At 36.3% G+C, this 23,757-nt stretch overlaps 1 protein-coding gene across 1 annotated transcript in view; it reads right to left on the reverse strand.

Moving 5' to 3' along the window:
• Positions 1-23,757, reverse strand: part of WDR37 (WD repeat domain 37) — an 80,007-nt gene that overhangs the window by 24,939 nt on the left and 31,311 nt on the right. Inside the window, exons 8-10 of the mRNA XM_044677424.1 lie at positions 19,038-19,114; positions 15,477-15,717; positions 14,457-14,598 (exon numbers count right to left, since the gene is read on the reverse strand). Coding sequence (XP_044533359.1) covers positions 14,457-14,598; positions 15,477-15,717; positions 19,038-19,114 — 460 coding nt within the window. The remainder of the gene's footprint in view (positions 1-14,456; positions 14,599-15,476; positions 15,718-19,037; positions 19,115-23,757) is intronic.

Genomic DNA, 23,757 nt, shown 5'->3' on the forward strand with positions numbered 1-23,757 from the left:
ATGACAGGGAAATATATACATATAAGAAGAGGATCTAAAATACCTCTCAAAAAAGAAAAACATGAACAGGTTTCCATTTAAAAAGAGCAAAGTAGTCTCTTCAACCTAGAAAAAAGTTCTGTAGTAATAATAGCCCCTTGACAAGAATTCAGATTTATCCAGGGTCCAGGTAGTTATGATTTATATAATTATGCATCAGAATGCCATAAAGCAGTACTGAAAATATCTTGGGCACAGGTAACTAATAAAGACTGCCAAACCTATGTTTTATAAATATATATATACATATAAAATCATATACATATACATGTACTTTACATAAAGGTAAAATATGTAGTTTATGGGAAATTAGATTATTTCATATAATAGAGATTAGACTTCATCCATAGCTCAAGGAAAGTATAAGAACACAAAGGTTTTTCTTAAGAAAGAAATTAACATGGTTGGAACTCCACCAATATACTTGGAATTATAGGTTTAATTTTTTAAAAACGTATGTGTTTATTACACTTTAGGTACTGTGCTAAGTATTAGTGCCAGAAAGATTTTTTTTTTAATTATATCTCCTCCCTTAAAGGAGTTTTAAGATAACATGTATAAACAATGATAGGAAATGTCAAAGAGAATGCCATGAGAAATTTAAGGAAAGAGGTATTACTTCTGTCTGAAAAGGGGGAGAAAGGAAGAATAAGAATAAAGGGCTGGAGAGTTAAAGAGAAAAATTAACATTTCAACAAGTAAAGACAGGATGGGGATGGATAGAAGGATTTCATCACAGGAAACATGGAAAGTAAGTACAAAGGCAGAAAATCAGGAAAAGGTAGAATAAGATCACAATAGGAATCAGGTGTGCTGGAGTCAACTCTGATTATTAAATTTTCAATACAAGTATTTATATCTACAAACAAGGTTTGATTTACTGTTATGTTGATTGTCTACACTTAAATGAAGGTGAAAATAGCCATAATTTAAAATTTTTATTTAACAAAAGACTAACCTGTTCTACTGTTATAATAATAGTAGGACAAGTGATATTTTTAGCCTACTGAACGAGTTTTGCCTTTAATGCTGTCATTTCTAATATGATGAAAGGAATAATAATGACTATATTCAGTGGATCGGGATAGGGAACAGACTTGTGATTTTGCTGACATAGAGAATTCCTGCATGAAGCAGTCCCTTTTTCTATGAAGACTGGTTCTTTCTCTGCAATACACAGTCTTAGAGTTGCCTAGAACCTCACTGAGAGTTCAAGTGACTTGCCATCATAAAGCCAGAAGTGTCAGGGGTGGGACTTAACCCAAGTATTCTTTGCTCAGGGGCCAGTTCTCTATCTACTACACTATGCTGAACTGACAAATATATCAACTATGAAAACATCTCACAATTTTTTAAAATGTACTTTTAATTGATAAATTTTGATTTGACACAGCAAATTTTAAAAGCATACTCCCTGAGAACAATTAATCAAAAATATATAAAAGGGCATTTACAACTCCATTGCAACTGTATGTATTACTATTGTCCATTATGTTTAACTTGAACTTTAATAGTTGTTTTTTTTAATGAATAGAAATTATTTTCTTTCTTTCCTAACCCCACCTCCACTCCTTTGGGGACTCTGAATAATAGTAGGAATAGAAGTATCCCTTCTTCAAGTATAGGAAAAAAAGAATGAGATACTGAGAGGGGCTAAGAAGCTGTTGAAGAATATAGGAAGAAAGCTAAAGAAGTTTCCAAAACAAACAAATGCAGACCACTAAGGGGCATCTGAAAAGTTGTTCAAAATCACTCCCAATAAGATAAATATGAAGTAAAATAGGCATCAACTCACAGCCATAGGAAAGATGGACATATTAAAAGTTAAAGGAGCTTTGGGAAGACAGGCAGACTAATTCACTGCTGGAGGAACTGTAAATTGGTCCTACTGCTCAGGGAAAAAAAACTGTGAAATTATGCAAGCAAAGTTATTATATTGTTCAACTCTTTGCTTGAGAGGTCCTACTTCTGCATTTATATCCCACCCAAGAAAGTAAAGACCGAGAGCAAGAAAGACTTATTTGAAAATATTCACATCTGAATTAACTATTGTCTGTGAAAACTAAAAGCCTGAAACTATCTGCTCAATGACTAAGAAATGGCTAAACTCTGGAATATGAATCTAAAGGAATATAACAAGAAATATTTGCAATGGAGGAATTCAACTATTTGGAAACTGGCTGGAAATCCTTCTCTGTTAACATATTGTTTCTAAAAAACTTCTGACTTAGCTTGCTGTTTATATTTGTACTGCAAATGTATAGGAAGAAATCAGAGGAACTAGAGCTGATTCTGATCAATAAAAAGAAATAAGTCACTGTAAAGACAATGTAATAGTACTGGAAGAATCATAACATCTATTTGAATTCTATCTCTAATAGTTATTAGCTGTGTGAATGCAGTCAGTCACTTAATTTCTCTGAGAACCAATTTTCTCATTCGTAAAATGGACTGGAACAGATCATTTTAAATATAGATCACTAATGTTTCAGATTCCTCCTTTTTCATCACCTCCTTCTGCATAGAGATAAGGAAAGAGAGGGGGAAAAATATAGAAGGTATGATGAAGAAAAGCACACATTAGCAATTATAATAATGAACATGAACAGTATGCATTCACAGAGTAGCAGAATGGGTTAGGAAACAGAATTCAACAATACCTGCTTGTTTTGTAAGAAATACACTTCAAACAATGATTCATAAAAAGAAAGAGGCAATTCAGAAAAAGTTTATTTCTCAGGCAAATTTTAAAGAGGTAGTGATTATGATTTTCAGACAAAAGTAAAAACAAGCAAGGTTAAAAGAGATAAGCAATAAAAAATTATGCTTAAAGATACCACAGATAACATCAACTTTATATGCACTTACAGGAAAAGTTATCTAGTTACAGGAATTGTAATAGTTATAATAGCAAAACTATATTAGCTGGTGGGGGCAGCTGGGTAGCTCAGGGGATTGAGAGTCAGGCCTAGAGACGGGAGGTCCTAGGTTCAAATCTGGCCTCAGACACTTCTCAGCTGTGTGACCCTGGGCAAGTCACTTGACCTCCATTGCCTACCCTTACCACTCTTCTGCCTTGGAGCCAATACACAGTATTGACTCCAAGACGGAAGGTAAGGGTTTTTTAAAAAAATAAAAAATTAAAAAAAACTATATTAGCTGGGGAACTCAATATGTCCCTTTTGGACCTAGATAAGTCAAATAAAAATATAAACAAGAAGTTAAGGCTATGCATATAATTTTGGAAAAATTAAATATGATACATCTTGTGAATACTGAATAAGAATGTATTTGTCAGGAGCACCATGGCATCTTTACAAAAATTGACTATGTGCTAGAGCAGTGATGGGCAAACTTTTTAAAGAGGGGGCCAAAGGAAAAGAAATGCTCATCTGTCAGTCTGTTTCTAAGGCAACTCTTTTGAAGTTTCATTGTATTGTATCCTACTCATTGTATTCATCAGATTGGGAATAATGTCACTCGGCAAGATATAACATTTCAGGCAGCCTCATCTCTCCCGCAGACTGTAGTTTGTCCATCACTGTGCTAGAGTATAATAACCTCATGACCAACTGCAAAAACATTAAAAGCATCCTTTATTGACCACATTCAATAAAAAATAAAAACAATAAGGGACTTCTGAAGAATTGAGATAATTCCTAAAGATTGGTAATTCAAAGGACAAATTACAAAAGTGGATGATTTTATCAAATAAAATTGCAATGAGATATAACTTTAGAGATGCAGCCAAAGCATCCTTAAAAGAAAATTTATGTCTCTAAATAATTTTATTAACAAGAAAAGGGGGAAAAAATAATTTATTTAAATAATGACTACAAATTGTAAAAGAAAATAACTGAAAAGCTAAGAATCCTGAACAATGTAAAGAATAACCATGATTTCTACTTCTTGGGGGAGAGATATGGTAGAAGAGAGAGTCAGAATAAGGGTCACATTTTCAGCCATAGCTAGATTTATTTTGCTTACCTAGATTTATGAATTACAAGGGAGGGATTTTTTTCTCTCTAGAGAAGAGGAAGAAGAGAATTGTTGAGAGAAAGGGGCTTTGACAAAAGATGTCATAATTTTGTATCTCTAATGCACATAACAGGCCTTTAGTAAATATTTACTGAAATGAATAGTGAGACAATGTTCTGCTCTCACCAAACCAGATTTGGAATTCTGCCTTCAGTTCTATATTACACTTTAGGAAAAATATGTAAAAATTGGAACACTTTTATAATCACTTTGATAGAAAATTAACTGAACATAGAATGTTGAACCTAGAAAAGAAAGCATAGGAAAGCCTATGATTGATATTGTTAAATATTTCAAAGACTCCTAGGTAGAACTGGTATTACACAATCTACTTGGACAAAGAAGAGACAATCAGGACTTATGTCACAGGAAAGCAGATTATGTCTCAATAGTGTTATAAATAAAAATTAATCTGGAGGCTTATTACTAGATTTAGAAGCATTTAACAGTAAAGAGAGAGAAAGTAATAGGTTTCAGTCTTGCTAACTTGAGGCAAAAATCCAATCCTCCTCTGCAGCCAGCCCCCAAGTCTCAGCTTGTCAGAGATGGCCTGGTGAGATAAGAGAGCAGCCAGACAGCCCGTTAGTTCAAGAGCTTGATCCAGAGAAAAGAGAGCTCTCTGCTTCTCCAGGTTTTTAGAACCTGTAGCTCCTCCCTCAGTGGCGATACTGGGGGACTTTGCATGCCTCCGGGGACACGTGACTGTGACTCCTTTGTCCCACCACTGAGGTACACAGGATCAAGGTCCCCTAAATATTTTAATTCACACAATAGGAAAATTTGCTTTAATCAATTAAAGCTGTCTGTAAATAGAATGAGCTGTCCTGGAAGACAGTAAGTGTTTCCATCACAAAGGCTGAATGAATCAGAGGCATTTATTAAGCATTTACTACACGCTAGGCATTAGAGATTTTAAAAAAAAGAAAAGAAAAGAAAAGATGGTCTTTATCTACCCTTGAGGAACTTTTTATTCCACCAAATGTTCTGAGAAACTGTACTGTGAATTCAAGCCTGAGAGAGAGGTTGGACTAGGTGCGTTTTTGAAGTCTTTTCCAACTATGATTTGATTTCCAATTCTATGATTCCTACTCTGTGAAATGAATTTCACTGAATTCTAAAACAAATAGCTTCAAAGATACATCTAATTCACTCCCTTCACATTACAAATAAATTAATTTAGATCTAAAGGTAATGGAAACTTGTCCAAGGTTGGGTCATTTTTAACAATTATATGCAGTTTCGTTCCATAACTGATTAATATGAAAGTATAATTACAACAAAGTATCCCCTTTCTACTCTCCACATCTCTACTTTCACCATATACTATATATGACTTTAGTAAAAGTGAACATATAGACACAAATATGTATGAGTTTCTACATGTACACACAGTCTAAGAAATTTAATTCCTCTAAGAATCATCATGCATTCATATAAATTATGAAGTTATAGTTTAGAGGCAAAAGACTGTTGCTATTCAGAGAAACTTTCTCAGCTGGATTTCTGTGAAATAACTCATTTCCTCCTTTCTAAATTTGAACTGTTTCTGGGAGACCTACTGCTTTTTGTTCATCAAATATTATCAAAAAATATTTTCTGTAATAAAAAGAACTGTGATGCCATCTGCTGACAAAAATAATCCTAAAAATCTTGCTTGGAAAAAATATTTTTAAAAATTATTTTAAAAGAAAAAAACACAACTTAATGTTTATTTACTTAAAGATAAAGGAGGATAATCTTCAATAATTAATTTTAAAATAAACTAAAATATATTTCTTCTTTTAAACTCTGAGTTACAAGCAATTATAATTATTCAGCAACTTTAGCAAAATGTAGGCAAAATGCCTGAAAATAGATACCTTTCTAGTCTACTACTGGTGCTTTTAGCAATTAGAGCAAGAAAATTCAAGTGCAACATGATTTAAGTACTCAATTTTCTCAACATGCCACATATGTTGATTTTATAAAATGCTTATCATTGTCTAGAAAGGAAAAGAAAGAATAAAAATTTAGATAAAGAATAAAAGCAACCTGATTAAGTGGAATAGTTAGAAAAATAGTGCATATTTTCTGTTTGAAATTTTATAATTTCTAATATTAAACTAAAACTCTCACATGCCATACGCTTGACATAATAGCATACATATCCAATAATTTCTTTTGATGAAAGGATTAAATTCATATACATTGCTTAAAACCTAGAAATATCTTACACAAAACTGGGTAAAACTGTAATGAGTTAAATTTTTCTTCTCAATTCATTTTAAAAATTAGCTTTTCTTTGTATGCACACAAGCACACAATTTCACAGAATAACAATTAAATCCACATATCTACCAATAAGAAAGACAAAAAAATTAGCTCACTAATTTATTCACTCCTTAAACAGAAGGGGGCAAATGAAGACACAACTCACAATCAAAATAAAATCCACTTTCTACTGACTCCACAAAGCAAGTCTTCTCAGTGTTGTAATTCATTTTTATCTTTAACAGAGAATAACAAAACTTAGCAATTAAACTGGCTAATTTTGAAAGGTCTATCAATCAACAGACCAAAAGCAATAAAAAAAAATGTATATGTTATACTAAAATGAAAACAATAAGACTCCCCCTGCTCCCAAGTGGAAGATGTCATAAGTAAGCAAATTATCTTTTGTTCTTTTAAATTTCAATTTTTTATTAATACATTTTAATACCATCATTCTGATTACATCTCTTCTTCTTTCCCTAAACAGCAAGCCGTCCCTTCTAAAAACAAACAAAAACCTTAAAAGAAAGCATTTTAGTAGAACTACCCAATATATACAAATGAGTCTGATAGTATATACAATGCCCCATGTCCATAATATAAGAGACAGGGAGATCTGTTTTCTCATCTCTTTCTCAAGAAAAGGCCAGGTCACTATAGTAATTTGAATAGATGAAGAAGCTAAGGCTGATGGAAATTAAGTGATTTGCTGAGGATGACTCAGAGTTTGAGGACAGAATTTGAACGTAGGTCTTTCTGACTCCAACTCAAGCACTCTATTTACTATACCACCTACTGAATCTGCTCATATAAGTCTTCCCAAGCTTCTTTTTATTCTTCATAGTCATCATCTCTGCCAACCCATCCCATGTATAACAAAAAAACAACAACAAAATTCAGTGCATGTGAAGAATACAGAAGTATGGGAAGACTTAGATGAACTAATACTAAATTTTTTTTTTTTTTTTTATCCTGGGACTCCATTCTAGGAGCATAGGGCCACAACCAGTAGGCAATGGGTCACTCAGGGTCACCCAGCTGGGAAGTGTCTGAGCCCGGGTTTGAACCTAGGACCTTTCGTCTCCAGGCCTGGCTCTCAATCCACTGAGCTAGCCCAGCTGCCCCTACTTTAGGTTGCAGTTTCTTTAGCAGATGTAGTTTTTACAGGGTGGGGTTGCTAGCCCCACGCCCAACCCTCCTCCTTTTTCATCCGGGCTAGGGACTGTCCTTGGCCCAGGAGTGGTAAGGGTGGGCAGTAGGGGTCAAGTGACTTGCCCAAGGTCACACAGCTGGAAGTGTCCGAGGCCGGACTTGAACCTAGGACCTCCAGTCTCTAGGCCTGGCTCTCAATCCACTGAGCCACCCAGCTGCCCCTAATACTAAATTAGATAAGCAGAAACATGAAAACAGTACACATAATAACAACAAAGAAGAAAAAAAGTGTAATTAAACTGAAAGTTGTCATTATAATGAACAAGCTTAGTCCTGAAGAATTTCTAAGAAGTCTCTCTCTCTCCCCTTTGGTGACAGAGCAAAGGAACCCTAGATAGAAACCTAATGTATACACTGTCGAACACAACTGACTAGCTGGTTTTACTAAATTTTCATCTTTGTTTTTATCTTAATTGCATGGAATACCTCAGTAAGTAGGAAAGGAAGGAAGAATATAGTTAGAAATGAAAGATGATGTACGAAAAAAAGATTTTCCTTCTCATCGAGGATACACATGAAACACGTCGTCTCTAACAAAGGGTAAACAAGGAAGGGAAAGCCTGGGGTGGCATTTCTGTGGTTAGCCAAACCCCAACTGACTGAGCAGGGAGCGGATGGCCTCTCCCTGCTCGGCTAGTCCTCTAGTACAGGGCTAGGCAGAAGAGTTTCTACTGTTGTAGGAGATAGTGGTTGATTCTAGTCAAAAGGGGTTTGACCAGCTGACCTCAGGAGAAACCCCTTTTGCTTGATGGAGAGGCTATGGCTGTTCCCTCTCTGACCCAACAGAGTAGGTGAAAGAAGGGGAGCAGAGGTGTGTCCAGGATAAAGACACCGAAGGAAATGAAGATTGGCTTTTGTTCAGGTCTTTGCTTTATGCCTGAACTTCCTGGATGTCTCCTCCTGTGCAGCCCCCGAGGAGGAGGAGGCAATGGCAGACACCTCAAGATTTGGCTAAACTTGAGGTTAATGAGAGCCTTCTCCCCTAATAAACCCTTTCTCCCTTCAGGTCCCTTTCACCCATATAATGATTGGTCTGACTGCGTAATATTAACTGAAGGTGCTTTAATAACAAATTCAAAAGGGAAGGGATCAGGATTGAGGGAATTAGGATTTGCCCTAAACCTAAAGCAGAATGGTTTCAAGTCTCTCTCAGATCTGAGCTCAAGGCTCACAGGCCTATGGAGGTTTCTTTCTTTCTATCCTATGCTATTACTGTGCTAGATTTCTTGAGTTCAGTGTCTTTAGCAGTAGTCAGCAAAGATCTTGATCTTCAGAACTGGTTTAGCCTGTCTCTGTGTTGTTACCCCTCAAGACAGGCTTTCAGTTCAGCAGCTTCTAAATCCTTTTCCTCCAGTAGCACAATCCACAGGTATCAGGGCAGAGGCAAGAGGTGGGAAACTCCCAGGAATAGATGTGTTTTCTATCCTGAGGAAGAGACCGACCTCCTTTCAGTCCCCCGGGTCCAGAACCAAAGCCCCTCCAAGTGTAACTGTCCTCTCCCAGAAGTCTCTCTTCCTCCCCCCTTCAACTGCCTCCCTTGTCAATCAATTTCTTTGCCCAACATTCCAAACCATCTCTGTGCAATTTCTCCTACAAGACCATTCTCACAGAGATGTTTTTGAAACAAGGCAATAATTTTTATTTAGTGTCTATCTCTTTGTCATTGTCTTTCTTTTAAAGACCAAGTCTCTTATCCCACCTCTGCTCTAAGTATAGGGACCACTCAGAGGCCCCTGATCTCAAGAAGAGATTCAATTCACTTCAGGAAGTCCATTCAATTTTGGATCTTGATCGATTTGTCTCTCCTTGGAAATCCTGGTGGACTCCCAAATCCAGGGGCTTACATATTAATAATGAATTTAATTCCTACTGCTTAGCTTTGTCCACTGCAGCTAAGAACTCCCATGCTCAAGAGATTCGACAACTTCATTTTCTTTGGTAGCAGAGAATATAAAAATATGCCACTACCACTACTAAGTAGTCTTCTTACATAAAAATAATTTTTTTCATAAAAAGTAGGTATGAGTTATACAAGTCTCTGTGAGATAAATAAACTCAAAAGAACATAATAAGGAACAATATCTAAAAGAAACATACATTTCTAAGTACATATAGGAAGATACTAGCCATTTCACTGTCAAATATTCAATTTCAAACTAGTGATTGCTATTCTTCACAATTTAAAAGTCTTCACCCTCAAGCAGCTTAAATTCTATGTAAGCCAACACATAAATAAAAAGAAATAAGCAAGAAACATATAAGATCAAAGATAATCTGAGAGAAGGTACCAGATATTTGGGGGAGGAGTGGGAAGAGAAATGGAACCAGCAATATTCTCTTGCAGAAGATAGTATTTAAGCTAATTCTTGAAGGAAGCCAAGTATTCTTAGAAGCAGAAGTGATGGCAAAGAACATCCTAGGGGAGGTAGGGGCACAGTCAATGCAAAGGCAAGGAGATGAATGGTGGAATGTCATGTGTAAAGAACAAAAGGGAAAGAGGAGCTTGATCATAGTGTCAATGAAGGGTGATAGAATGTAAGAAGTCAGAAAAGTTAGGAGGAAACAGTCAGGTTGTGAAGAGCTTTAAATGATCAAACAAAAGAAAAAAGGACTTAAAGTTACTGGAAATCACTAGTGTTTATTAACTATGGAGGTGACATGGGAAGATCTATGCTTTGGCAGCAGTTTGAAAAATGAGTTTATGGATTAAAGTGGGGAGACTTGAAGTAGAAACCAAATAAAAACTTACTGCAATAGTCATGGGACAGATGTCACAGGACCAGCTGTGTGAAAAGAACACTAAAGATATGTAGGAGAGATATTTGGCAAATGTCAATATGTTTGAGGTGAGTGAGCATGAAGAGTCAAGGATGACACCAAAGTTGCAACCTTTAAATAACCAAGAGGATGGACAGTAACATATAATTTTAAAAGAAGGATAAATTAAAAGGGAAAGGAGAAAAGAAGTTCTGTTTTGGACACATTGAGTTTGAAATACTCACTTGGCACTGAGTGTGAAATGTCCAAAAGAGAACTGATGATATGGGTTAGACCTCAGGGAAAAAAACATCTAGGGCAGTGATGGTGAACTTATGGCATGGGTGCCAAAGAAGGCACTCAGAGCACTCTCTGTGGACACGCACACCCCACACACACACACACCCCACCCCCAGAGTTAGTTCCTAGAAAGGCAGAGGGACTGGGGCAGAGCTGTACCCATCCTCCTCTATACCATGTCTGTTGGCATTTTCTCATATCTCCCGCCCCTCTGACCAGCAGCCAATGGGAGCACACAGGGGGTAAGGTAGATGGCTCACAGGAGGCAGAGCTGGAAGGGAGCAGAGCACTCAGGCCACTCCTCTCCCCTTTCTACACTTGTTGAGAACATTCCTCACTTCACCTGCCCAGCAGCCCCATGGGAGCACTTTTTCTCTTCCCTCTGATAAGGGATGGGGGGCACCTAGCACTCTGTGGAGGGAGGGGACATAACATGAGGTTGGGGGGAGAGGCAGGCATAGGCACAAGGTCTGGGGGATGGAGTGGGGGAAGGACCATCTCTAAAAGGTTCACCATCACTGACCTAGACAATCATCTGTATCTCATCAATATAAACTCATTTGAGGTCTCCTGAGGCAGAGTCTGCCCAATTTTATTGTGAGGTAGACAAAATGGCTTTAGAGCTTTTTTACAAATGAGCCAGATTAGGTGAATTAAACTTAGGCATATTTAAATACACAATTTAATCATGGATAGATATTATAAATGTAAACATTTGGGCAGAAGATCCATNTTTCTCATATCTCCCGCCCCTCTGACCAGCAGCCAATGGGAGCACACAGGGGGTAAGGTAGATGGCTCACAGGAGGCAGAGCTGGAAGGGAGCAGAGCACTCAGGCCACTCCTCCTTCCCCTCTCTACAGGTGCTAAGAACATTCCTCATTTCCCTTACCCCCTCTGCACCAGCAGCCCAATGGGAACACTTTCTCCCTACTCTGGGGGGGGGGGCAGCGGGGGGGGGGGGCAGCGCAGGGCAGGGCATTCCCAGCCCTCAGTGGAGGGAGGAGGAGGGTATGCAGTGGGGGAGGAGGGGCAGAGAGGAGACAGACACAGCACTCAGTCTAGGGGGAAGGCCTGGCATTCTGTCTCTAAAAGGTTTGCCAACATTGGTTTAGGGGGAATATATGGGTCTGGAAATCATTTACATAGAGATAAATCCCATGGAAGTTGATGACATTATTAAGTGAAATATTACACTGAGAAAATTGAAGAAGGTACAAATAGAGCTTTGAAGTATATCTACAGTTAGCAGATATAGATAGCTAGCATTTTATATAGTATTTTAGCATACAATAAATATAAAGATCCTTCAAAGGAAACACAACAGAGGTCAGAAAGGTAAAAGAGAATGAGGAGAGAGCCACATAATGAAAACACTGAAGAAAGTGATGAATAATTTCAAATGCTCCGAAGAAATCAGGAAAGCTGAGTACTGAAAAAAAAGATGCAAAGTGAAATAGGAAGAATCAGGAAATGTAATGATAACAATAATGGAGAGGAAAAATCACATTGGAAGACTACAGAAACAGACCAGTTCTTGACTTCAAAAGTCAGGTGATAAAGCTTGGCATCTACATTTTAGCAGAGACATGAATGACTAGAGGTGCAAGATGACACACTTTCAGACATAGAAAATGTGTTAATATGTTTTGATTAATTGTTTTTATTTGTATAACGGTGGGTGGATAAGTTAGTAAGGAGAGGGAAGGAAGGGAGGGAAGGAAGGAGAGAAAAAGGAGAGGAAAAGAGATGGAAGGAACAAGGAAGGGAAGAGACAGGGAAGGAGGGAAGGAGCAGGTAACATGTTTAATGAAAAACAAAATACAAATGGCAAAATGATATCATGCTAGGAATAAATTTCAAAAGTAATCCTCTTCTTGCTCTAATTTCTTCCTTTCTACATAGAGAATGGCTTTTGTAATGTGTGGAATGATTGGCGAATGATCAAAAAAAGTGGACGGTTTTGAGTAAGGTAGATTAATTAACAGAAATAAGAAATGAGGAATCAGAATTTCTCAGCTATAAGTAGCCTTGGTTCTAAAAATCCCAATGTACTTTATTCAACCAATAAAGAAGTACACCATCTATCTCCTGACAGAGAAATGATGGTCTCAAGACACAGAATGAAATACACATATCATACGTATATAGGCAGTGTAGAAATTTATTTTGCCACAGTATGTATTTCTTGCTCAAGGGATTTGTTGTTTTTTTCTTTTTTCAGTGGTGTTATAATGAATTCCTGGGATAAGATGGATACCATTTTGAGTGACAAGACCATCAGTTGGAGACCTCGGAATGTACCCAGGGGCCGTGAGCCAGGGCCAAAAGTCAGTTGGAGCCAAGCCTATAAATACCCATCATGCACGGAACAAGACAGCTCAGTCTGGAGCAATCTTGGGAAGTGGGAGGTGGAAGGTTCAAGAGAGGGGGGTGGGCCCTATATCTGCAATTCTACTGCTTTGCCTGAGAGAGCTATTATAATCATCATCAATAGAGATATGAGAGAGCAATATCATAGTCATTCAAAAAGATCACCAATGGCCTTTCCTAATCTTTGGCTTAGCTCTGGCCAAGTCAAGCCAGGGTTAGTGAGAGGGTGAAGAATCTCCAGTCTCTACCTGATCCAGCAATCTCTGTAACTTTGATCATTTATCTAGATAACTAGCAATAGGATTCCCAAATCTTCCATCCTTTCCCTTGTTCTTAACCCTGTTAAGCCAGAACTAAATATAGTTATTTATTTCAAAGTCAAAGACTGAAGTACCTGTCCTGAGTGGTGAATATATCTAAACCCTTGGGAAGGGGAGGGCAGTCACACAATCAGATCCATAGCGTTATCCTATCAGTGCACCAATAGCCCATATCAATATCTATTCCAATCCAACCCCAGGTTGAGGAACTAGAGAAGTTGAGTACACATACAACTTCTCAGTGGTTCCCTGCCTGGGCAGCGGTTAAAAGGGGACAGCTGACAGGCTCAGTCCAGCAAAGCCTGTCAGTTGGGGAGAGGCATAACCCTTCTGCCAGCAACACTCACACAGAGGTCTGTGAGCGAGTGTGTGTTCGTTCTCTCTCTCTCTGTCTCTCTCTCTGTCTCTCTCTCTCTCTCTCTCTCTCTCTCTCTCTTTCCCCCCAATTCATTCATCCTCCTTTTTAACAGTGGACAGGATGGAGGGAAGGTATGTTTGAGTTAGAGTGAATGTAAAGGAATAAAATAAATGCTTGTTAGTTGAAAAATAAATAAAAGCCTAATTAAAAATATATTACTTATATACTATTAAACTTTTTTAGAAATAATACTCTCAATTTAATAATATGTGAGAAATAACTATTAATAAGAGCAAGTTATATTAAGTGTTAATGAACTTCAGTCCCCTTGACTCCTTATCTATTTAAAATCTGACAAAAATTAATATTTAAAAAGATGAAAAATGAGAACCCCCAGAAAACTCTTAAAATCTATAAATTTTGAATTCCACTTAAAATGACAGTGACTAAAATATGGAGAAGTAAAACTAAAGAAAACTTGCCAATAATTTTTCAAATGCCAACATGATTAATGATGAATATGAGAGATCAGAAAGGTAAAAGAGAATATGAGATGAATATGAGAATATTATAGCTCAAATATCGATTTTAAAAGAAACTAGTTAGCATCAAAATATTTGTTCTTAATCCTTTCCTCATTTCAAATACACAAAATGCAAAATTAATCCTCAAGAGATGAATGTTTTATAAAATTAGTAAATCTAGGTAGTATATTAGGTTCTAAAACTTGAAAATTAAATTAAAATGCAACATGTACCCACACACATCAAATAAATATAATCAGAATTTTAAAAGCACCTTTCACTTACTCTGTGTGACCTTGAAAGACATTCACAGAATGGATTGAAGGATCTCTGAAATCCCAAAGGCGAAAGGTTGTATCACGAGATGATGTCACAACAAGTCGCTGAGTGGGATGTGTACAACAATGTGTTAACTCTTGATCGTGCCCTATAACCACAGATGAGAACATTTAGAATAACAATAAGGCAAGATTACTTCTTTCATGAATACATCTATAACACAGCATTAATCAAAAAGGCATTATTACTTCTGGTAGAAAAAAAAAGGAAAATCAACAAGGAGATTTTATAGTTTCCTCCAATTTATATAAATCAACTAAGGTGGAAACTAAAGGTGAATAAGTCTTTTTTTAAAGAGTAATTTCCTAATAGAATCAAGAAGGCATAGGTTATCTAGTGCTAGCATTTCAACGAAACCTCAAATATAATACTCTTTTCAAACATGCATAAAAGTAAAAACCAGGAAGTGGAAATGTGTCAGTAATTTAATGTGATTAAAAAAGGTTTATTTAGGTTCAAGTTACTTGTACATGATGAGTCAGTAAAATCTAGGTAAAAAGCTCTATTTTTCAAAGTCCTACCTGCAAGGTCACTCTGAATACATTCACAGATAGAGAAATTATTCTGCCAAAATGTGAAAATTTTAAACACAAGGGAATGTAGACTGATTACAACTGTTTTAGAACTGAAGGACGAAACTAAAAACAACCAAAATGTTGGGAAGCTTTCAATACAATAATTATACTTTCTTTTTACAATTCTTCAAAAATTAAGTATTTCAATTCTTTGATCCATTATTTTTCAGATTAAGTTTCCAACAATATAGCTCCCTAAAGTGTAGAGGGCCTGAAAATTCTATAACTAGAACACCCAAATGCTTATTACTACGAGCTTCAGAAGTAACTTTTATAAAAAAAAATCTTTGAATGATTAAAACATACGAGATGTATCAACTACACTGGAAAATTTTCATTAGAAAGAAATGACTTTTTCCCAAAGATAAAACAAAAAATATTTAAAAGGTACCTGTTAAAGAATGAACAAGTTCAGATGTCTCAACATCATAGAGGTTTGCTGTTCTATCCCATGAGGCTGTTACTGCTTGCTTCCCTCCAACCAACCAATCAGCTGCTATTACCACTCCTTGATGGCTTTTAAGGGTTGTTATGGGAACCCTAATGGTAGGGCAATCACTGGAACCCTCTCCATCTCCATCTGCATCATCTTTATCTGAAAATTCTACTTCATCTTCTCCAGACATTTGTTGCTAAAAAAAGAGGCATAAAAGTGAAACTTTTCTCATATAAAGTTTCTAAATGCATTTTAAATTCCTTTACTGCAAGATGCCATAATTAGATTTCTTCCTTAGAAAACCAATTAGCATTTTATTTATCTACTTGTTCCTCAAAAATATCAACTAACCCAGAAAAGCAAATAAGGTCCCCATCATATAGTAATGATAATATCTCACACAAATCAACCAGTTGACCCATAAATTGTAAGCAGAACAATTTTTTTTTATTTTTAAAAAGCTGTAAACAATGCTTTAAATACAGAATTCCCTTATGGCATAACAGCATAGAACAAAACCAAAATTAACAAAAAATTAATAATATATCATACAAGGGCAACATTAAATTTCACATTTATAAACAAAAACTGTTTCAAATACATGCTTTAAGTTATTCTTTTTTTTTTTTTTTTTAAACCCTTGTACTTCGGTGTATTGTCTCATAGGTGGAAGATTGGCAAGGGTGGGCAATGGGGGTCAAGTGACTTGCCCAGGGTCACACAGCTGGGAAGTGGCTGAGGCCGGGTTTGAACCTAGGACCTCCTGTCTCTAGGCCTGACTCTCACTCCACTGAGCTACCCAGCTGCCCCTAAGTTATTCTTAATTTAATACTTTCTATCTACTCAACTTTACACTAACAATTTTGATCCTTTTCTTTCTCTATCTTAAAAACAAACTAAAGCCAAAATGAAAAGAACTTTAAAAGTTTCTGAACAAATTTTGGTGGAGAAAATAAAAATTACTAAAGTTGGGGCAGGAAAATCTCAGTGAATAGAGAGACTAGAAATGGGAGGTCCTAGGTTCAAGTCTGGCCTCATACACTTCCCAACTGTGTGATCCTTGGCAAGTCAATTAACCCACTGCTGCCTTGGAATTGATATTTAATATAGAGTGTAAGAAAGAAGGTAACGTTGTTGTTTTTTAATTACTAAAACTTTTAAGTCTTTCATTAGCAGTTATTTTGTAGGGTTTTCTTTTAGAAACTTAGCAAAATAAATTTAATAACAAGGGATATTTTTCAAAACTAACCACTAAGCATTCTGAAAAAAGTTTCTACCAATATAAACAATGACATGATACATAGAAAATTGTCTTCAATTGTCAAATTGTCCCTACTTAAATGAAGTAGAATCATAAAATCATGAGTTTTTAAAATTAGAAAAATAAGAATTTTTAATTCAAAGCCTTTACAGATAAAGCAACACAGTCATGAGAAATGAAGTAACTTGTCGAAGGTCATACAGGTAATAAAATGGCAGAGATGGAATTCAAATCTAGGTTAAGAAGTTACTTAAACTCCTGGAGCATCAATTTCCTCCAAGATCATAGAATCTCAACTTTGAAGATTCCTGGTCCAGACACCATGCTAATGTTAGAACAATTCTGTGGTTATTAAAAACAACTTTGCTAATAATAATTGCTAATATTTATAAAGCATTTGAGTTTTGAAAAGCATCTCACATATATAATGCAATTTGATACTAACAACAACAACCTTCTAAGAAGTTGTTATAATCCCAGTTGTGCAGATGAGAAAACTACTTAACTTTACTTGATTCGAACTAAGTAATGAAAAATTCTCATTAATACATTCAGAACACAGGACAATTTTATGAGGGCTGTGTAAGTTTTCATATATATCTGTGTATCTGTCTGCATGATATGTGTGCATCAATATACTTAGGTGTAGTTTTCCTATACCATATAACATACAATATATTTTCTTTTATAACAATTTTCCTTTAAATATTTTATATATACACACACCCCTATATAAATTATGTGTATGTGTGTGTATGTGTACTTCCTTTTCATAAGTAGGGTATGCTCCAAGCCAGTGATGGGCAAACTGCAGCCCCCTGAAATGTTCTATCCTGCTGGGACATTATTCCTAATCTGATGAATACAATGAGTAGGATACAATACAATGAAACTTCAAAAGAGTTGCCTTAGAAACAGACTGACAGGTGAGCATTTCCTTTCATTTGGTCCCCTCTTTAAAAAGTTTGCCTATCACTGCTCTAAGCAAAAGCATGTGGTAGTTTAGTAGAGTAAGATTTGGAATCACATAGCCTGGAGTCAAATTCCAACTCTATCACTTACTTCCTATATTATCTTAGAGAAGCTGTTTTACCTTTTAGGCCTCAGTTTCCTCATCTATAAAGCAAGAGAACTACACTAGATGTTCTCCTAGGGTCCCTTCCAACATTACATGCTATATATTATTGATTTTACTTCTTCAAGTCACTAAATTCGGTATATATTTTGTCAATAAAGTATTGGCAATTTGTGTCCACTTTAGTGAAAATTTTACAAAATCAAATGAATTTTAATTTCTCTATAAAACAAAAATCCTATGACTCTATAAGAATTAACTGATCATTTTCAGCTCTAAGTCTATGATTCTATGATGCAAAGCTTAAATTAAATTGTAAAGCATGTTTAAGACACTAAATACTTCATGAAAATAATAGGAATATTTACATGTAAAAAGTGCAAATTCACATGAGATATGTGATCAATAAAGATGATTCAGCATAGATAAATACATAAAAATAAGTAGGTCAAGATGATGTACATATTTAAAGTCATTAAAGTCTAAGTCTTAAAAAATTATAATGTTCTCTAATAATCTCTCCACTAAATTTCGACTCTGATGCCTCATCAGGGCAATATAGGCTTTTGTAGAGCCTATCAAGCTCCAAAGTTCTTGACTTTAAGCTTCCCATGAAAACCAGTCTAGTTAAGTTTGGAGAGGATCATTATGAGAAGGGTAGTCACCAAGTGACGAATTTTTTAACTAATTGACTTAGAAAGACAATCGACTAGGGTTGCCAGGGGCTAAAATGTGTACCAGTGGAAACAGTATCAACATCAACTAAATCACTGAATTGGTCCTTGAAATTGCAAGCCAATAACATGGCAATTATCACACACTGTAACAATCAAACTTAATTTCCCCAAAATTAGAGCAAAATTCTGAATTCAGAGTCACAGAACCAGATATAAGTTGATTCCTATATTCAACACAAGCAAGAAAATCAATTTGAATGTTCACTTTAACAGATCATTTAGCTTCCCCTGGCTTAAGAAACTTATGAAGTAATGACAAATAAGCATATAACAAGTACATATAAGGTAATACATAAAAATATATGATTAAAGTATTTGTATAAAAAATGCAACAGGTTTAATAGCAAATGTATTGCTATTAAGTTATAAGAAGTCACAAGTAACATGTAAATGTAATTACAGCTTATAACATAACAATTTTTAATTTAAGCAAAGGCACTTACACTAGTATCTGTAGTAGGCTGTGGTGTTGGTAGCTGTATCATATATCTCCAGATATGAGCTGTTTGGTCTCCAGATGCTATAAAGAATAAATCAGAAAAACAAATGTTTCTCAAAATACATGCAATACAAAAAATGTTTTGTGCTATTTTGTCTAGGCAACATAAGCAATATTTTTATAACCAACACTATTAATGTCCTTTGGTTAGACAAGAGAAAATGTTTTTGGAATTTTATGATGTTGCTGAGAACAATGATCCAGTATAAAAAGAGATGAGTAAGACAAACTAATTATCATTAAACTATTCTCTTTTTCATTTGAGGGAAAATAAACTCATTAATGTTCAAGGTTCACAAATAATAAAATTCACTATAAATTTAATTTAGAATGGAATCTCATTATAACATAATTTATTTACTACATGTGATATTTGTAATAATAACAGATAATAACAAGCATTTACAAAGTAATTTAAGGTTTGCAAGGCACTTTACAGACATTACTTCGTTTGCTCCTCATAATCCAGGGAGAGAGGTGTCGATATTTTATCACCATTTATAGACTAAGAAACTGAAGCAGACAAAGGTTAAGTGATTTGTCCAGTCTTCCTAACTCCAAGAAGTCTATCTATCTATAAATGTGGTGTATGCATGTGAATACATATGGGTTTAATGTATACATACAAATCCCAAAACTCATTTTTTCACATAGGGCATCTATAAAAGTACTCTACTAAAATACAGTAGGAGAGTTTTTATCTATTTGTAGAAAAAACAAACTTTATCATCAAGTTTTTCATATAAAAATGAAATATTTTGGTGAATTTAAAAGAAATACTACTCTAGGGGCATCTGGGTAGCTCAGTGGATTGAGAGCCAGGCCTAGAGACGGGAGGTCCTAGGTTCAAATCTGACCTCAGACACTTCCCAGCTGTGTCACTTGACCCCCATTGCCTACCCTTACCACACAATATTGACTCCAAGACGGAAGGTAAGGGTTTAAAAAAAAAAAAGAAAGAAAGAAAGAAATACTACTCTCATAAATGTGACCAAAGAAGCATTGACTATAATTGATGAATTGCTTTAATAATTAACCCTTTTAAATCACCTGACCTTATTGATGTTTTCAATAAAAAATAGTATAATTTATTAACCTCAACTGCTATTTTACTACAAGGAAAAAGCAATTTATATAAAATTTATTCCATCATTATATCTGAGCCCTTTATTCTGAATGAATGTTTACACTGATAGGTTAGTTGCCAAGTTATGAACATTTTGGTTTTGTCAATCTATGAAATGGAGATAAGCACAAAACAGTCCTGAGTTTGGTGGATGTAGTGGAATGACAAATGAGAGGCAGCATATGCTCAAAGAACTGCACTCAAGAGTCAGGAAGCCTGATTTGTAATCCAACCTCTGACATTTGTGTAACTAGAATCTGAACCCCAGAACTACAATTCCCAACACTCCACTCTCCTTCTCACATTATGTGGGCCTTATATTTTGTTAGATAATTACCTATTTATTCCATTATTTCAAGTGGTTATTAACAAACTTTATAAAATATAATACTTGGAGTATTGGACATTAATTTAAATCCTACATTTTTGGTGACCATTGTGTAATGAAATTAACTAGCCCATTCATAGTCAAAAATCTACTTACCCTAGGCGACTAGATTATATCATCCCCACCTCCCTCAAAAGGGGAGTGGAGATAAGTTAACCACATGTGACAATAAATATCAAATCAAGAACAAGGGACTGCCCTTTGGGCAGTCCAAATCAGTGTAGAGGCTGCCATTGGTCCACTTGAATTAGAGGTGGCCCACAGGAAATGACAAGAGACGCTATCTCTTTAAATATGTGGGTTACAACCTGGTAAAGTCAGTTCAGGAGTGGAAGGAGTTCAGGAGTTCTGGCTTTGGACTTGGTGCTGAAGGTGCTCAGCTGAGACTTCAGAATGCTTCTACTCTGAATTGTCACATGGGTAAGTTAGGCTGACTTCCTTGGCCTACCTTGGCTTTTCCAAACTCTGCCTTAAGTAGGCTTATAGCCTCTCTGATTTCTAAAGTCTTGTGGCTTGTAACCTAGTTTAATTAGGCTTTTAAGCCTCTCTCTCCATCCAGGCCTCTCCAGGCCTGGACTGGCCTTTCCCTCTCTCTATTTACCTACCTTTTACCTTCCTAATTGTAAATAAACTACCTTAAACTGGATGCTGACTTGAGTCTATTTTAATTATGGAATCAATCTGAGTGGTTGATTCCTGGCGGCCACATTTTAAATACGTATCTATAAATACCTAAAATCTCCCTCTTACACCATGAAGGGATGTTTTGAACCCATAATTCTAAGTGAATAGATTTTTAAAAAACAAAAAAACATTTCTCCTGCCACAGCTTTTTTTTTATCTTTCCCCTCCAGGAAGCATTGGTGTCTCCACCTGTCTGCCTTGCTTCCTGCTGCTGTGGCTAGTAGTAAAATATAAATCCCTCTTTCCTTTACATTAATAACAGCTGAGTGGTTGCTGCTGCCTTGGAAGGGGTGTGTGTGTGTGTGTGTGTGTGTGTGTGTGTGTGTGTGTGTGTGTGTGTGTGTGTGNTGTGTGTGTGTGTGTGTGTGTGTGTGTGTGTGTGTGTGTGTGTGTGTCTTGGAAGGGTGTGTGTGTGTGTGTGTGTGTGTGTGTGTGTGTGTGTGTGTGTGTGTGTGTGTGAACAATTAGCCTCTAACTCTCCTAACTCCTTTCACCTGGGGGAAGCAACCCTGCCCCCACCCCCCTACAAGCTACCATCTGGAAGCTCAGAATCCCAGAGTGAGGGAGGAAGTTAATAATTTCAGTTCACTTTTTTGTTGTTGTTGTTGTTGTTATTAGAAGGTATTAATTACTGGGCTAAACTGAAAAAATTTAGTCTTATCTTACACCTAGAAGTTTGCTCTCTCTTTAAGGCCTTTCCTAAACTCCCACGTGGATCTCAAATGTAGTATTGCTTAAACCATTTTTGCTCTCCCAGAACAGCTCACCTAAGCAGCTCTGAGGAGTTTTTACCTTCACTGTGCCTAAAATAGAAATCTTTTGTTTTCCCTCATTAACTTAGCCTCAGGCTAAAGCTTTTTGGCTGCCCTCCATTCAAAGGCTGAGTGGGGAATATCTCCATCTACTAGCTTTGTGAGGTCTTTACTCCTAGCCAGTACATATTAGGTTAGCGCCACCTACTAAAAGGAAGATTTGCAACCAACTTAATAAGTAGAATTGCAAGCATGGCCCAGTTTTCTTCCTATCTCAAACAGCTCCCATTCCAGGAGAGCATTACAGAATTCACACAGCTAAAAGTTTTGGGGTGTCTTTTCTTACTACTGTTCCTGGGTGCACTTGTCCTTGCAATTAGCTTGAGTAATCCTGAAATTCAGGGGAGAGATTCATCTCCCTACAACCCTCTTGCCATTTTGGCCTGCCCAGGCTCTGTAATACACCCAATATGGGATTCATCCACACTATGCCCAGTGCGGATATGGGGAACCCCAGAAGTGTGACCAAAGGAATCTATATGGATGACAATACTGGGAAGGGGAAGAAACCTTAAAGAGTCTAGAGGTGAATTTTTAGCTTTTCAGACTCCACTGCTAACTGTTTCTAGTTTGCTCCCCTCCAAGTAGTGAAGAAGTCTCTGTAACAGCTATTGGAATTGGAGAAAAGGACTCTTGAATTCATTGCCTGTATCCTGTCACATATATTGTACTTGCTGATTATTTGTTTTAAATTTAAATTTTGATTTTTTAGCTCACATATTGATCTAATCTAATATATTCTGTTATAATGAATCATTTTAAGTTACTGTATTTTGGCCATTAGCTATATGTGCTGTTAAATTGTCTTTATTTGTACCTCCCCCTTGAACTAGAAAAAATACCATTGTAAAAGTCCATAAACAACTTGCACAAAGCCTTTTCCACCGCAAAACCATAGGTCCTTATGGATGCTGGGTTTGTCACCAGATCCATCATAGTCAATTTGCCTAAATGGCCCTTTGTTCCTTTTTGCCTTTGCTAATAGATGATGATGGATGGACTACATGAAACTGGTTACAACCTGCATACAACCTTTGGAAAATTTAATGACCTAAAAATTTTAATTGATTCTAAGAGCATCACTACCTCTTACTGATCATTTGCCTACTTTTGAGTTGTTTATAACAAAAGGTAAGGGTCCATTTAGTAGTTGAAGTACAGTGCAACAGCACTATTGTATTCCCCATCTCCACATTTATTAAAAATGTAATGGATGGGGGGCAGCTGGGTAGCTCAGTGGATTGAGAGCCAGGCCTAGAGACGGGAGGTCCTAGGTTCAAATCCAGCCTCAGACACTTCCCAGCTGTGTGACCCTGGGCAAGTCACTTGACCCCCATTGCCCACCCTTACCACTCTTCCACCTAGGAGCCAATACACAGTAGTAAGGGTTTAAAAAAAAAAATGTAATGGATGAGACATCCGAAGTGATTTTCACTATTATAGTCCTCGCTTCCACATTACAATGGTTGGGAAATATAATGACATGCCTTTTATGGCTGTAATAGTCTCATACCAGAGGAGGGAGGTTTCCCAAGGGGCTTGGTTACCCCATGATGAGTTATAATCTCATCCAGGAGGTGGAAAGGTTTTCTCAGGGGGCTTTGTAACTATGAGAAGAGTTTTTTTTTATATTTGTAACTCTTCAACTTACTCT

The sequence above is a fragment of the Gracilinanus agilis genome, chromosome 5 (genome assembly GCF_016433145.1).
Source record: "Gracilinanus agilis isolate LMUSP501 chromosome 5, AgileGrace, whole genome shotgun sequence".
In the NCBI taxonomy this organism is placed as follows: Eukaryota; Metazoa; Chordata; class Mammalia; order Didelphimorphia; family Didelphidae; genus Gracilinanus; species Gracilinanus agilis.